Below are 15,870 nucleotides of genomic sequence, written 5' to 3'. Positions count from 1 at the left end.
CGCCAGCTCCCGCCTCGCTGGAGCGCAGGGCGAGAGACGCCACACGTTCCGGCGCCCGAGACGAGCGACAGGTCAGCGGCTGTCCGCATACCGCTCACATCCAGCACCATACTATCCGTCCCGTTCTCTCGCCTGGCCCACCGCCCTGCTGCTGTCCGCCACGTTTGCCACTGGACCGGCGGTCAAATCCGCCACCGAGAGATCCGGTGTCAGTACCGGTGGAGATAGGCCGCGACCACTCCGTCACATCCATCGGCGAACTATTCGGTGTCAGTACCGGTGGGGATAGGCCACGACCGCTCCGTCACATCCATTGCCGCCGTATCGCGGCGTATGGGCGACCTCGCACCGCTGGGCATATGTCACGACCTCCGCCCACCAGTCCGTACGTCCACCGTCAAGCAACGCTCTGAGCCGCCGCCACCGCCGGACCACGGACCGCGCTCTGAGTCACTGCCACTATTGGACCACGGACCGCGCTCTGAGTCACTGCCACTATTGGACCACGGACTATGCTCTGAGCCACTACCACCGCAGGACCATGGGACCGCGCTCTGAGGCCACCGCCGGACCACGACCGCGCTCCTGAGTCACTGCCACCGCCGGACCACGGACTATGCTCTGAGCCACTACCACCGCAGGACCATGGACCGCGCTCTGAGCCGCCGCCACCGCCGGACCACGGACCGCGCTCTGAGTCACTGCCACCATTGGACCACGGACTATGCTCTGAGCCACTACCACCGCAGGACCACGGACCGCGCTCTGAGCCGCCGCCACCGCCGGACCACGGACCGCGCCCTGAGTCACTGCCACCATTGGACCACGGACTATGCTCTGAGCCACTACCACCGCAGGACCATGGACCGCGCTCTGAGCCGCCGCCACCGCCGGACCACGGACCGCGCTCTGAGTCACTGCCACCATTGGACCACGGACCGCGCTCTGAGTCACTGCCACCATTGGACCACGGACTATGCTCTGAGCCACTACCACCGCAGGACCACGGACCGCGCTCTGAGCCGCCGCCACCACCGGACCACGGACCGCGTTCGGAGCCACTACCACCGCAGGACCATGGACCGCGCTCTGAGCCAGCCCGTAGCCACCGCCGGGCCGCCACCGCCGGACCACGGACCGCACTCTGAGCCGTCGCCACCGCCGGACCACGGACCGCGTTCGGAGCCACTACCACCGCCGGACCACGGACCGCGCTCTGAGCCATAGCCACCGCTGGACCACGGACCACGCTCTGAGCCGCCGCCACCGCTGGACCACGGACCGCGCTCTGAGCCACTATCACCGCTGGAATCCTTAGCCACTCCCATTGGCTCGAGTATCTGCAATTGATAGCGATCGACCGCCTCGCAAGTCATACACACAACGCCGACGATTTGCGACCAAACCATCCCATCAACTTTCAGGTAACAAATCGGTTCTAAAATCGGTTGACGTTCTTAGATCAGTGCCGCTGTCTGCCGGCCGTCTTGAGTAGCTTAGAGACCCTCGAAACATGCATATTCACATGCAGCGAGGCTTGTGCTGGCTGGGTGGGTCTTTTGAATATTTACTGGCTTGCTTGCTTCTTCGAATCTGTTGGTGGCAGCGACCGTTGTCGGTGTATTTGCCCACGTATACGTATATGCCGGTCCGGTGAAGTGCAGATGCTTTAATACGTGGGTGCTTTCCAAAGCGCCGTGTGCATGCATGTCTTCAATCTCTCTGGTGGGTTTACCGTAGTGTTAATTCTAGCGGGCCAAGCGATTCCTGTGGTGTATGCGATTATATTGTTATGCGGCTTATTGGTATACATTATATAGGCGGTCCATGTGTTTGCTTTATGAGGTAGACTCCAAGTATTTCTTTTACCAGGCGGTCTTTGTGTGCTCGTTTTACTCAGCGGTCTCCGTGCATGTCTTGCTCGGCAATCTCTGTGTGTTAAAGGTGGTGCATGCGCGTTCTACTCTGAAGGGGTTCTCTGTGTGCACGTTTCATTGGCTCTGCGTCCTGTTTGAAAATCTGCTGCTCTTGCCCAGGCGTCGACGTTCCCTGACCTGTGCACGCCGGAGGGAGATATCGTGCTCATTTTACGCCTACATCGTGGCTCGGCGCCCGTAATCATTTCAATGGTGCGTGTTAGTTATAAGAAAACTCGGGACGTCCGGCGTGTGTTTATTCGCAGAGCGTCCGTGCCAGAATTCAGTCAGTTACTGCCTGCACGCTCTGAGCACCCATTGATGTGCATGTGTCCCCAGATGAGGCTTAGTATAATTAGCATTTGCATGTTAACATTGTCCCAGTGCGGCCAGCTTAGTTTCAGGTGTGGTTGCACATATAGATGGAGCCGTTCGTAGAGCATACGGTAGCTCGCACTCCTTTAAGACGCCGTACGGTTATCGATTGGTCAAGGTGGTTCAAAACCAGTCACGTTGTTAACAAATTCACGTGTTTATTTACCGAAAATGTCGGCTTGTTTGTAGTCACTGCTGGCATTGAATATTGTTTTACCCGCACCGATTACGCGTTTCGTGCATCCTTACCGCCCGCTTGCTGGTAATAATTTCACCCTTTTGCTCGACTCTATGGATTTCTGGTCTTTTATTGATAGCATCAATTGCTATGAAATGACCTCGCACCACTTCATTGCATTGCTATCAAGATATTGTGCATATAGGACACGATTTTTCGTTGGTGAGGCAGTCTGACACTGACTCGGAACTCCATGTCGCTCCTCTTGACGACCGTGCCCCTGCCAACATTATCCTGGCAAGAACGCTGCAACAGGGGCACAACCATTTGTCATAACTGGACCCTAAATCGTGCCGTGTGATGCGCTACAGATGCATCCATCAGGTCTGTCGCTGAGTGTTCAGTTCTGCTATGGTGACACCCCATGCCCTTCGCCAGGTCAGGTGAGCCCGTTCTTGAAGCGTGGCAGGTGCCGGCTGACATGAGGGCACATTCAGCAGCCGGCCAGTAGTCTGGCGCACGTCGAGAGCGGCTACAGGCGAGCCTCAGCCGACCGATGGCAGGCGGCGCCGGTCGCACGCACCCGGAAAACGGGCGTGCGCACCTGGCTCGTTCCATCTGCAGTCTGTTCCTGGTGAGAGACCGTCTCTGGTGGCAGACTGTCTCTGGTGGCGGTCTGCCTCTGGTGACGGACTGTCTCTGGTGGCAGACTATCTCTGGCGATAGTCTGTTGTCTCTGGGGAGAGCGTCACGGTGGACGCAAGTGCACTCATCTCGTTTCTGCATCCGTCGTAGTTTGACACGCCCGACGCTGGGCTAACCGTCACGTTCACAGCGTGTCATTCGTCCCGCCCTCTGTCGACCTCTTCATCACACGCACCGCACATCCATCCCCGGCGCACACCACTCGTCCATCCTCCCATGCATCGTTGAGCCGATCCTTACATACACCGCTCAGCCATCCGTCACGTACCCTGCTAACTCATCCGTCACGTTCCACGCCGGACCATTTGTCACGCGCCGCTCTGGCGCGCGGCGCGGGTCGCTCGGCTCCCGGCGGGGCCAGCGCGGCTCCTGCCGTTGGCCAGCTCCATCACACTGATTCATACCGTCGTAACCGGCACGGCGCCGTCCCGCCCCGTGCTGCGCTCCCCAGCGGACGGCGTCACGTGACCGGCGGCGCCGGCTGTGAGCCACAGGGTCACGGGCAGAGCGGCGCCGCCACCTGGCACGGGCACCCGCCGCGGCGTGTGCAGGCCGCGCGCCGGCGCTTATCCCATTAGACGGCCACGGCCGCCGGCTACAATAGCACCGCCGTCACACATCGACTGCACCGGCCAGCATCGACCGCGGGACTGACCTCGACACCGACCATGCTGTTGCAGCGTCGACTCTGACGACCACATCTCGCCCGCGACACCGTGGTCAGTCCCCAGACACGCTGCTCCAGACACGCCGGCCCAACACCGATGCCCGAGCGCAGTATCCACGCGGACGTTCCGCAGCAGTACCGCCACACCGCACCGATTTCGGTCCGGGTTGACGCGACACGGTGCCGTGCCGCGGCTGTCCCCGCCGGCAGCGGTGTCCAACGAGCCCGCGGCGCCGAGCGGTACCAACAGCGGCGGCCCGGCTTCTCCTCCCACCGGCCTCCGCTGCGGCGGCTCCTCCCGGCGGCCAGCGCGCGGCGTGGCGCTCGTGGCACAAAAGTGGCCGGCAACAGGCGCGGCGTGGCGCTCGTGGCACAAAAGTGGCCGGCGACAGGCGCGGCGTGGCGCTCGTGGCACAAAAGTCGCCGGCGACAGGCGCGGTGTGGCGCTCGTGGCACAAAAGTGGCCGGCAACAGGCGCGGCGTGCCATCACCGGATACATTACGACGCTCGCGTGCTACGGATCCGCGCCGGTTTCAGTAAACTTGAAGGTCATGACCGGATAATACGTTCAGCGTAAAAACGAGCCACGGTCCATAATATTTCCATCACACGTGTCAAGGGAGGCTGACAAGCCGTAGCAGAGGAGACAGTGTGCTGGAGAAACGCCCATTTCTATCATCGTCCCATGCGTGTGGTCCGCGCATGACCCACAAGTAGAAACTTGTGATAGCACATGCAATGACACTATGCACTGACACCACCACCTCTCGTTTCTACGAATGCCGGGTGTGTCCCGTCCTTTAAACATTGACATTAACGCTATTGCAGGCAGCAATGCAAGTATAATACGATGGCGGCAAATTCCGCCAAACGGGAATAATGTAGTCATCCATGAAACTTTGACCACGCTCGATCTTGTTCCATTACATCAGCTTTATGTGATAGGGTACAGGATAGGTACGTCGTCACGATAAACGATTGGTAAAAATCCACTCCACAGCACTTAAGCCTTGAAAATCACCTTGCGGATCAAATGTCATCGTGGTGAAAGCTATTGGCGTGGCTATTCCGGCGCGCGGTTCCCTGTTCACCGAGCGGCCGTCAGTGAGACAACTGTCGCCAAAACGGCAGACCAGCGGCCGTCAGTGAGACAACTGTCGCCAAAACGGCAGACCAGCGGCCGTCAGTGAGACAACTGTCGCCAACACGGCAGACCAGCGGCCGTCAGTGAGACAACTGTCGCCAAAACGGCAGACCAGCGACCGTCAGTGAGACAACTGTCCGCCAACACGGCAGACCAGCGGCCGTCAGTGAGACAACTGTCCGCCAACACGCCAGACCAGCAGCCGTCAGTGGGATAACTGTCCGCCAACACGGCAGACCAGTGGCCGTCAGTGAGACAACTGTCCGCCAACACGGCAGACCAGCGGCCGTCAGCGAGACAACTGTCCGCCAACACGCCAGACCAGCAGCATGCCTGTTAATACGGATCACCGGACCACTCGATACAGTTGGGGGTGACCGCGACACATGACCAGCCGAGGCGAACGGCAAAAAAGGCGACATTTGGAGCCCAAACACCGTAGTGCACCGTAGGCAACGCGCGGGGCTCCGAAACGGCTCCGCAACCACTCAGCGCCTACGTGGTAGACGGTAGACGGTACGGGGGTCTTCCCTCGCCGGCCGGCCGGGGCGGTGGGCAGTTTGACGGCGACGGGGTCTATTGCCAACCGACCGGGCGGTGGCCAGCTCTACTGTTTCCTAGTGACGGGGTCTACTGCCGCCGGCCGACCGGAGCGATGGCCAGTTTGACGGTCTGCCGACGACAGAGTCCACTGTCGCCGGTGACAACCGGCGCAACCCTGCGTCCACACCCGGCCCGAAGCTGAAGCGCCCTGCGTCCACACCCGGCCCGAGCCCGCAGCGCCCTGCGTCCACACCCGGCCCGAGCCTGCAGCGCCCTGCGTCCACACCCGGCCCGAGCCTGCAGCGCCCTGCGTCCACACCCGGCCCGAGCCTGCAGCGCCCTGCGTCCATACCCGGCCCGAGCCTGCAGCGCCCTGCGCCCACAAACGGCCCGAGCCTGCAGCGCCCTGCGTCCACACCCGGCCCGAGCCTGCAGCGTCCTGCGTCCACACCCGGCCCGAGCCTGCAGCGCCCTGCGCCCAAAAACGGCCCGAGCCTGCAGCGCCCTGCGCCCACAAACGGCCCGAGCCTGCAGCGTCCTGCGTCCACACCCGGCCCGAGCCTGCAGCGCCCTGCGCCCACAAACGGCCCGAAGCTGCAGCGCCCTGCGTCCACACCCGGCCCGCAGTCTCAGCGCCCTGCGTCCATACCCGGCCCGAAGCTGAAGCGCCCTGCGCCCACACCCGGCCCGAGCCTGCAGCGCCCTGCGTCCACACCCGGCCCGAAACTGCAGCGCACCGAGTCTAGCCGACGAATGTTCCGACAAGCGGCAAGCACCAACGCGGGGTCTAGCGAACAGCGGGAGGCCTTCGCTTCATCATGGCGCGACTGGAGTGAGTCCGCGGCTGGTGCCATGTCTCGCAAGGGGTCACCAGGAAAGCGTCCGGGAACTAAACTCGAGCTTGACCTATGCTCCGCGCGATAGGCCTCCATCCGTGCTGAGATACGCTGCTCATCACGGAAGGACAGTCCTTAATGGACTACCGACATCAGAAATCGGAGCTTGGGGCTTCGGAGCTCGAGCAAGCTCTGAACGGAGCTTGATGACCTTTGCAACAGAATTGTGCGGTTGGTACGATTTTACTGGCCCAACTTTACTGGCCTTCCTGACCCACAGCCACGGGCCAAATGAGCCGCATTTTTAAACTGATGGTGACTTCAAGCGCTTGTCAAACATGCCGAATATGTACAAAGCACTAACGACCATTTGCAATTTTCTTCAACATGCGAGTATCACAAAGCTCACGGGTAAAGACAGATCAGAGGAACAGAAGAGAGCCAGCTGCCAAAAGTAACTGAAAGAGAAATATCGCACTTGAAGTTCCATGCTCCTGGTTCTTTCGATTATTATGATAGCTCAGGTATTCGTCCCCGGGATCGCGTAACCGAGACTAGTGCTCACAGCATGTTCTAACCTCCAAACCGTGGCAGCAGCTTGGCCATATGAACCATAACCAGCAACGTCAGCTGCAGCGCCCCATGAAATGCGTGGCGTTACGAACAGATGGGCTATACTGTCGAAATGAAGCTCCACATTGACATTGCTGCCAGGTTAAAATGTGTGCTGCCTCTGCTGTCCCGCATGGACATCGAAGCACATGTTCGCTGTAAGTTAAGTCCGAACACTTAACTGTCGAGGCCAGGTGCAATTATGGAACCAGGCTGAAGAAAACTGCTGAAAAAGTGAATAAGAGAATGAATTCAAAATGCTAACAAAAATTCATTCAATAAGTATGGCCAATACCAGACACTCCTCCGTGGGTGGTGACGTTTTACCGCGATGGAAGACGGGGTGAGACGGAGAGTAATACGAATTATATATATATATATATATATATATATATATATATATAATGACATACGAAATGGAACTGAGCGAGCTGTGTCCAGACACGACCTACCGACTGTTGCGAGTGAGGCGCCCCTCCCCCCGTCACCTGCGGCGGAGTTCAAAACACACATCGTCGCACCGCCATCATCTTAAGTGCTCGCGCTAAGATACGTAAATCATTGAAAGGTACAAGCGCCCTTACATAAAAACCGGTTCACCACGAGGAGAAAGAAGACCTGGTCCAATTGAGTGTGTCGACCACTGTCAAACTACACAACAAAAATGCGAGATTCGTCCTCTCAACGATTACAGTGGTCGGGCCAGAGCCGTTGAGCTATGCCAGACATTCGCCAATCAGATCCTTGAGCTATACCAGACATTCGCCAATCAGATCGCAGAGCGAACAGTTCGCTGGAACGTCACTAGAAATCGCCACCAAGCAGCCAGGCATGACCTTACGACGGGAATGTGAGCTGTGGACCGCAAAATGACGCCAGTTGTAGCCCTGTCCTTGTCCGGAACGTAGCATAACTTCCTTGAAACGCCACGCAATTTGATTCCAACAAAACTACTAACACATCACGAAGTCTAGGAAATCAGGTTGACTGAAATGCTGATGCAACAGGTTTGTCAAGCAAGTATGTTACGGGTATTGGCTGTTCATCACAGCCCAACAAACAGGGGTAGTGCCGAAGATTTTGTGAGCGTTCAAATTTTCCAGGGCACTCCTGGGCAGTGGCATGTAAGGGAAGGGGCTGGAGGTGCCAGAGCCAGGTACCCGGTGTCAAATTAACTTCATTTATATGTACCCTGTAACTTCATCAATTTTCATGTGAATGAATGCTGGCAATTAAAAACGCAACATAGTATGACCCTGATTAATACAGGAGCTTCTCGATTTGCACAGGGCTTCCCTTTCCCAAAAAAAGCCTTCCGTTAAGAAGTCTTCTGGTGCAAAGAAGGACCTCTTAATGCAAGGCAAGGTCCTTCCTTTCCATGAAGGAAGCCTCCAGCTAAGGGCACCACTTTTCCAATACAGGGTATCCTGATCTGGAACAGCGGCCCTCATGTTCGCGCAAGCATAAGCAGACCATGATAAAGCAAAAACGTAGCAGGAGTCGATGGCATCGTTATTAGATTACATATAGATTAAATCAGCCCAGTGGCGACAAAGATATCGAAGCACAACAATGTAGTATTTGAATTGTCTTGTCCAAGCGAGGATTGTAGGTATCGCTCTACATGCCGCGTGGATGTAACTACAGCATCTCTGTCGTGTCACCTCACTACGCACCTCACGGAGGGGGCTGAACGAGAACACACGCATCGTGACCGTAACACATCTCGCCCGCCAAATGGCCACACAAAACACCACAATTATAACAACAGCACACCACACAAGAAAACTCAGCATCATGAAAGAACTTGTTATTCATGACCGCACATCACTACTAGACAAATTAATCAAACCTTTGAATGATCGTTGTTGAGCAGCATCGCAAACAGATTACACAGACAATAAACATTACGCTGAGAGCTGCCTGGACTTAGGCCCGAGTTAGTGACATGCAGTAGTATGATTTATTTCGCCAGATGGTATAGGTCGCAGCGTATGACCTAAATGATGTATTCCGTGTGGCGGTAGCATGATTTGTTTCTACCATGCCATAATATTTCGCATGATCATGTTTCATACCCTGATTTTCCCTCGTGTTAATTGCCGACATGAAACGAGAGGTATGTATTGATATAGCGAATGGATGGACGATACTTACGAAACGTAAAATGATGTTGAATGTACGGGAAGAGGACACATGTGTCGTGATAACTTTTTAACGCAACGGACGATGTCAAATGTAGCGTACGAAAGGTCCGCAACCTATACATATATATATATATATATATATATATATATATATATATATATATATATATATATATATATATATATATATATATGCTATCGACAAGGCGCGTGTTAACTACACTAGTTTCACAGGATCTCTCTCTCTCTCTCTCTCTCTCTCTCTCTCCCTCTCCCTCTCCTCTCCCTCTCCTCCTCTCCTCTCCCTCTCCCTCTCCCTCTCCCTCTTCCCTCTCCCTCTCCCCTCGCCCTCTCCTCTCCTCATCCTCTCCCTCTCCCTCTACCCTCTCCCCTCTTCCCCTCCCTCTCCTCGCCCTCCTCCCCGCTCCCCTCTCCCTCTCCTCTCCCTCTCCCCTCCCTCTTCCACCTCTCCCTCTCCCCTCTCCCTCTCCTCCCTCCCTCTCCCTCTCCCTCTCTCTCTCTCGTGCTCCTCTCTGCTCTCTCGTCCCTCTCATCTCTATCTCTCTCCTCCTCATCTCTCTCGTCTGTCTCTTCCTCTCTCGATCCTCTCTCTCTCTCTCTCTTCTCTCTCTCTCTCTTCTCTGGCTCTCTCTCTCTCTCCTCTCTCTCTCTCTCTCTCTCTCTCTCTCTCTCTCTCTCTCTCTCTATATATATATATATAGATACAGCATCCTAATTAAGAAAGGAATCTTCCGAGCCATTGAGTGGCCTTCTTACCAGGAAACAGAAGGCGCCTGGTCCGGAGCATGGGCTGTCTAATCCATAAACGGGTCTTTCGTGCGGAAAAGGGGAGTCTGACTTCAATTTAACAACACCTAGCTCAGCTATGAGCGTCTAGTTAACACACGCCCCGGTGGCCGGTTGGGTATCATACTTTCGGGTGGGGGCCAATCTGATCCCCCTGAGATCTCAGGAACTAAGAGCTCTACAGAAAACAAACTCACAGGGTGTTTTGGTCTGTACGTGAACTCTAGATCAATGTTTGAGCCTCCGATGTCATGACCTTCGGGTCAAATGAGGTCAAACAGGGTCAAACTCAAAGTTGGTCTCCAAAGTGTTCCCAGGAGCTAAATACTTGTTCTAAGCAAAAGGTCTCATGCTCATTCAAGGTAAGTGACCTTGCTTGGCCTATCGAAGGTCATGGTGACCAAAATCATAGAAGATTGCTCAGAGTTTTGCATTTCAATGCGCGACAAAGATGAAGCTAGGCAGTATGTTCCTCAAAAACGAATTTCGACCCGAGTCATTTTAGTTCAGTGACCTATTCTGACCCATAACAAGTCCATGGAAGATATCTAATGCAGCTCATGTCATCAATAAATAAGAAATAAGTGCTAGAAACTACCGCAAACAGCAAGCCCTAGAGTAATAAAATATGTTGGTTTTAATCTTGGTTTGACGTTCATATCTGACCCTAGGTCAATGAAATGTGGCCATTCAACTGTTGTGTTGCCTAAGAAAGCATCTCAGAGATGTATGGCTTCCTCTGACATCCCGCTGTGCCATCAGCGATTTCAGCAATGATCTAACATCAACGATTCCCTTGAAATTGACTTCGCTGAATCCATGGCGTGACTTCGACCTGCCGCAGGTCAGCAACGTTACAAGGTACATCAAATTTTCTGATGCCACACGATCCGCTATTCAACTGTCTATAGCTAAGCAAAGTTGAGCGCGGCTACGGTGCGCCGTTCGGAAACCGTTCCGGAAAAATATTCGGGGGAGTCAATTTGACCCCCACCCAAGCGCCTGCTAATCTGAATTTTGGTAACACACGCGTTATAACCCCACAGCTTGCAGCTTTCGCAAAGCGGTCTCCCAAAATTTTAGGGAGACAAAAACAAACTCTTGCCTCTTTACCCCCCCCCCCCCCCCTCCTTGCTTAGCCGCTCCTGCAACGAACTATGCAGTGCAGCATATGTAAAAATCATCTCACTCCCCGTGGTGTCGACAAAATGCTTGAAATCCATAAAGCAAGCCATCCCGTGGACGATCGGCCGTCCACGCAAACGCAAAAGGACAATTTATTCACGCAAAACCACCGTAAAAACTACCACTTACCCATTCTTTCTTCAGGCTTAAGAACAAACTCCTTTGAAAACTTCCAGACACAAAGAGCTGAACCAACAGTTACACTTTGGGACGCAGCGAACAAGAAACCTTCACACGCGAGTGGCTGATCGGTGGGTAGGCACACGGCCCATCCTTGTACAGGCACCAGCGCCACCCCACGCCTGCCGTACCATCAGCGGAGGGCGCTCTGGCGCCGGCCGTACTCACCTGGAGATCCGCTTCTTTGGCGACACGTCCACCTCAGTGAAGCGGACCACGCTGGTCAGCTGGTAGACTCCCATGTGTGGAGACCGCCGCCACGTGCTCATTTCGTACCTGTCGGCAAGCGGCAAGGTAAGCGGCGACGCCGAACTGTGCGACAATGCCTCACGATCGCCGAGTCAAACAACATGAAACCGGGCTGAGCCAGCACTTCCGTACGGCCAGGTGTGCAGGTCCAGATGTACACAAGGCCAGTCCCTAAATGCCCCTGTAAACTTTTCCAATTTCGGGCTTAATTTTTTTTCGAAAAATGTTAATGAAACTTTATATGAGGCACATAGCAGACGACTATTCCGGTAAATTTTAGTGAACTTTTACCCGCGTTTATTACAACTTAAAGACCTCTAAGTAATCCGACGCACATGTGTCAACGCGCATCCTACTAGTTTGGAATCTGAATATCCCGCAAAGTAGGGTCCTCCTTTGCGTGGTACCGGTGTGAATTATTGTTAGGGACAGCACCGGGCCATTTTCCTAGACCATCCCTACCCGCCGCGGTTCGGGACGTGCCGCCTCAGCCGCAGCCATCGGCACCTCGTAGCGCTCGGCTCCGGCAAGACTGCCCAGACGATGCACGAAGGCAGGGAAGGGACGGGAGGGGGGGGGGGGGGGGCGAACGTCGCCTGTGCGCGCGCATCAGCTGCCGCCACTGCGTCCGCTACACACGTGCCTGAAGTACCCATCCGGTACTGCCTAGAGCGTTCATATATGGTGGGAAACCAAAGGGCCATCGTCGATCAGTCACGTCAATCCAGAAAACATCTGTTGTTGCGGATCCGACGACCCGCGACGACCTACGGCAATGCAAAAACGGGGTAGCAAACGCTCGTAGCAAACAGCGCACAACGCGCGAAAACGCGCACTACAAGACAAATCAGAGATTCGGTCGGTTGGTGCTAAGGCCGGACTAGTTCCAGACCTCCCAATGTGTGGGTGAGTGCTACAGCGATATTTTTCGCTTCATTGGGCGCATAAGCTTCCCCAGTAGCAGGTCAACACACAGGCCGTACACGAGGTGAAAGGGCCTGTCGAACGAAACCCGCATTGCCCTGCACCGGAGCAGAACGCGATAATGAAGCCCGACTTTGTTGAACAGTACCGAGCAGTACTGAGCAGGGGACAGCGGAAGGCCCACCCCGCCACTGGAGGGAAGAACTCAGGAGCAGCTACGAGGACGTCTTTGACATTGCTCATATCGACGCCGCAAAGATCAAGGAGATTCAAGAGGACAAATATTTCCTTGAGGCCCAACGGAAGCCAGGTTGCCTTGGCTACATCCGGGTATCTGATAGATCGCTCTCTGGGAAGCCTAAATCCTGTCCAGAAGACCATTTCCTACATCAAGAGACCCCTTCCCGGACCATGAAGCCATCTTTATAAGCAAGGTAGCCCATACTCTAGATTCGTGGGCCCAATGCTATGTTAACGGGGTCCTTTGTTGACTCGTGAGGCTCCCATTACGAACTAGGAGGCACCCTTTATATTCAGGAGCACCACGGTTGTAACAGGAATCTTTCATGCATCACATTGCCGCGGTTTTGGCTCAGGATGCCCTACTTTGGCATAACGAGACCCCTTGGCCAGACTTGGATGTCCCGTCATGGACCGGAAGCGTCCCGCTCCAGGTGAAGAGGCATTAGGAGACCATATGATACATGTAGAGGGCACAGGAGGCCGCCCTCGGTGGCCTCCTGTTTGAATACAATACTGCCCAGGAGGCTCCCCCTGAGAAGCTCCCACTTTGTTAGCAGGCCCCATGAAAAATCCTGTCCCTCTCAAAATCTTGGGCGTCGACCCCGCGTCCCACATCTCTAGCTTTGCGCTGGAGGCATGTCTACGAATGCTAATTCATACTGGAAGAAGCACTCTCGTCGAGGGCATACGTCTGAGCAAACTTCGGTTACTGGTGCATCACCACGGGGATATAGACTGAACGCCGTATGTTCCAATTAGCAGAAGTTGCTGAGCTCATATGACCCCCGTGAATTCCAAGAGCATCATCGCTAACTTATTGGGGCCGTGACACGTTCTGAGCAGTTAAACATTCAGCAGGATATAGCGCTTCCTCCATCACTGCGAGATGCACGGAAGTGACAAGGGACAACTGCGAGATGTACGGAAGTGACAAGGAACAACTATAATCACTTTTAAACCGAGCGTTTCATCCGTCCATAAACTGAGACGGCGGCTGCAGTCCTCATGTGTCTGTCTGATTGCCTTCAAGCTCAAGTAGGGTCGTTGTTTGCAATCTTAGGCTGACTGCGTCTGACAGACGGCTTGGGACGCACACTAGTTTTGGCTCACCGTTCAAAAGAAACGGAACCAAAGCAAACCAAAAATCTGAACAGGCGCTCAAGTGAGAGGTTTAATTTGAACCCCGAGGGTTTTTCCAGGAATGATTTCCGAACAGCGTGGCGTAGCCGCGCCAAATTATGCGCTATTGTTGACAACTGAACAGCCAATCTTTGGGGACCACATATTTAGAGGTACCTTATAAGATCGCCGACTTATGGCGGGTCAAAGTCAGGTTCAGATGGGAATCAGGGGAATCGTTCAATCCGTTGGAACAACTAAGTGTTAGACGAAGCCGTGCATCTCTGAAATAGTTTCTTAGGCGACAAAACAATGGAATTAACAATTTACCTTGAGCTAGGGTCAGGTGTGAAGGTCAGATTACGTCAGACCAAAACCGACATGTTGCACTCGGGAGCTTGCTGCATGGGTTAGTTGCTGATGCCCATCTTGAATTCGATTTATCTATAACAAGAACAGCATTATTCATCCTGCATGGATTTCTTAAAGGTCATAATATGTCACTCACCCATGTCAACGTTTTGTTTTGTGAAACATTCCGCCTAGCGTAATCACTGACGCTTATCTAAACGCAGCAATCAAAGCTGTTTTGCATGATTTTGGTCACCATAATCTTCTTAAGGTCATTGACCTTGATGATGATCATCCGTTATCCTTTGCCTAACGCGCAACAACCCCGTGAAGATAGATACCTGAGAAGATTTGAAAGCATTCTGGACACCAAACTGGACTTTGACCTTATCTAACCCCAAGGTCACGACCTGGGAACCTGAAATTTTGACAAAAGCGAGTTCATATACAAGCTAACACACCCTGTGAATACACTCCCTCTGTCCTTCTCAGCTCTTGAGATCCCAGGGGTCAAATTGCCCCCCCCCCCCCCTCCCTTCCCCACCTAGGCGAAGGATATTCAAAGGACCACCCGATCGCGTGTTAATATGTGGCAGACAAGCAAATTAATCTAGCCCTGGCCATGCCCGATTCGAAATATCGAGCGAATCCTTGATGCAACTGACATCATGGCGTAAAAGACCCGATGGGAGATGCGGCTGGACGGCGTCAATGGCAGGGTGCAGAAAGGGATAACCACCAAACTGAAGAGCGAGCCAAGCAACAGGCAAGCGCCCCACTGAAATCCTCGTCTAGCGACAACAGACAAATGACGCATGCCTCCGCATTCGTCTTTGCGTGCGTCCGCAACCCCAATTTTTCGCCACGCTCTCTCCTTGGAAGCAGTCCTGTAGCAGGGCTAAGAACATCGTCCCCCTGGTCTAGCAGCAGTTTTCACTCCGGCCATACGCAGCCATCGCTCTGCGGTCCACCTTCCACCGGCGGGAGCCTCGACCTTCGGTCACGACAGCTCTCAACCCTCGGTCACGGCAGTTCTCAACTGGCCATCCACGACAGCTCCAACAGGTGGTCGAGCAGGTCGCGGAGGAGAGCCAGTGCGGAGGAAATCATGCACCTCTTCCGCGTTACCGGACCTAGTGGTCCACTGGTACACAAACTCTGAACCGATGATGGAAAGGAGGAGGTGGATCAACTCCTGTCACTGTCATAACTGCACGTAAAACTGGCGCAGCAACAGCTGACGCTGTCTCGCATTGTCTGGAAGACCGGGAAATCCCACCGCCAGCCACCCAATACCGCTTTCCGATTGGCTACAGTACAAGTGATTTTCGGGTAGTTACACGGCCAAGGGCCCACGAGAGCCACTTGTGAGGGCCTACCACGTGGGAAGGCCCGTGATGTCGCATAACGCCCGTGCAGCGAAGGTTCGAGCGATAGCCACCAACCACCACAAATGACGCCAATTACGCAGCATTAGTGTCAGGACTCCGTCGCCTGGCTGCCATTAGCCGCTGGACGCGGCAACAGCGCCAGACAGTGCGAGGAGGCCGGAGGGGCGGCAGCCGCCTGGTCCGGCGGCGGCGGCGGCGGCGGCCGTGTTGACCCAGCCAGACGTGAATGGTCCGCCGGAGCGGTGCTCGTTACTGGCGTGTGCGGAAGGAGAGGCCGACTCGTGCGGCACCGCGCCG

At 54.8% G+C, this 15,870-nt stretch overlaps 1 protein-coding gene across 1 annotated transcript in view; it reads right to left on the bottom strand.

The window, feature by feature from the left end:
- The window catches only part of LOC119109401 (tectonic-2), a 75,740-nt gene that overhangs the window by 27,088 nt on the left and 32,782 nt on the right, over positions 1 to 15,870 (bottom strand). The window contains exon 4 of the mRNA XM_037233014.1: positions 11,465 to 11,572. Coding sequence (XP_037088909.1) covers positions 11,465 to 11,572 — 108 coding nt within the window. The remainder of the gene's footprint in view (positions 1 to 11,464; positions 11,573 to 15,870) is intronic.

This window comes from Pollicipes pollicipes, unplaced genomic scaffold (assembly GCF_011947565.3).
Source record: "Pollicipes pollicipes isolate AB1234 unplaced genomic scaffold, Ppol_2.1 Scaffold_7231;HRSCAF=8579_pilon_pilon_pilon, whole genome shotgun sequence".
Taxonomy (NCBI): domain Eukaryota; kingdom Metazoa; phylum Arthropoda; class Thecostraca; order Pollicipedomorpha; family Pollicipedidae; genus Pollicipes; species Pollicipes pollicipes.
The sequence above is the reverse complement of the archived record's forward strand: the minus strand, read 5'-3'. Positions and strand labels throughout refer to the sequence as shown.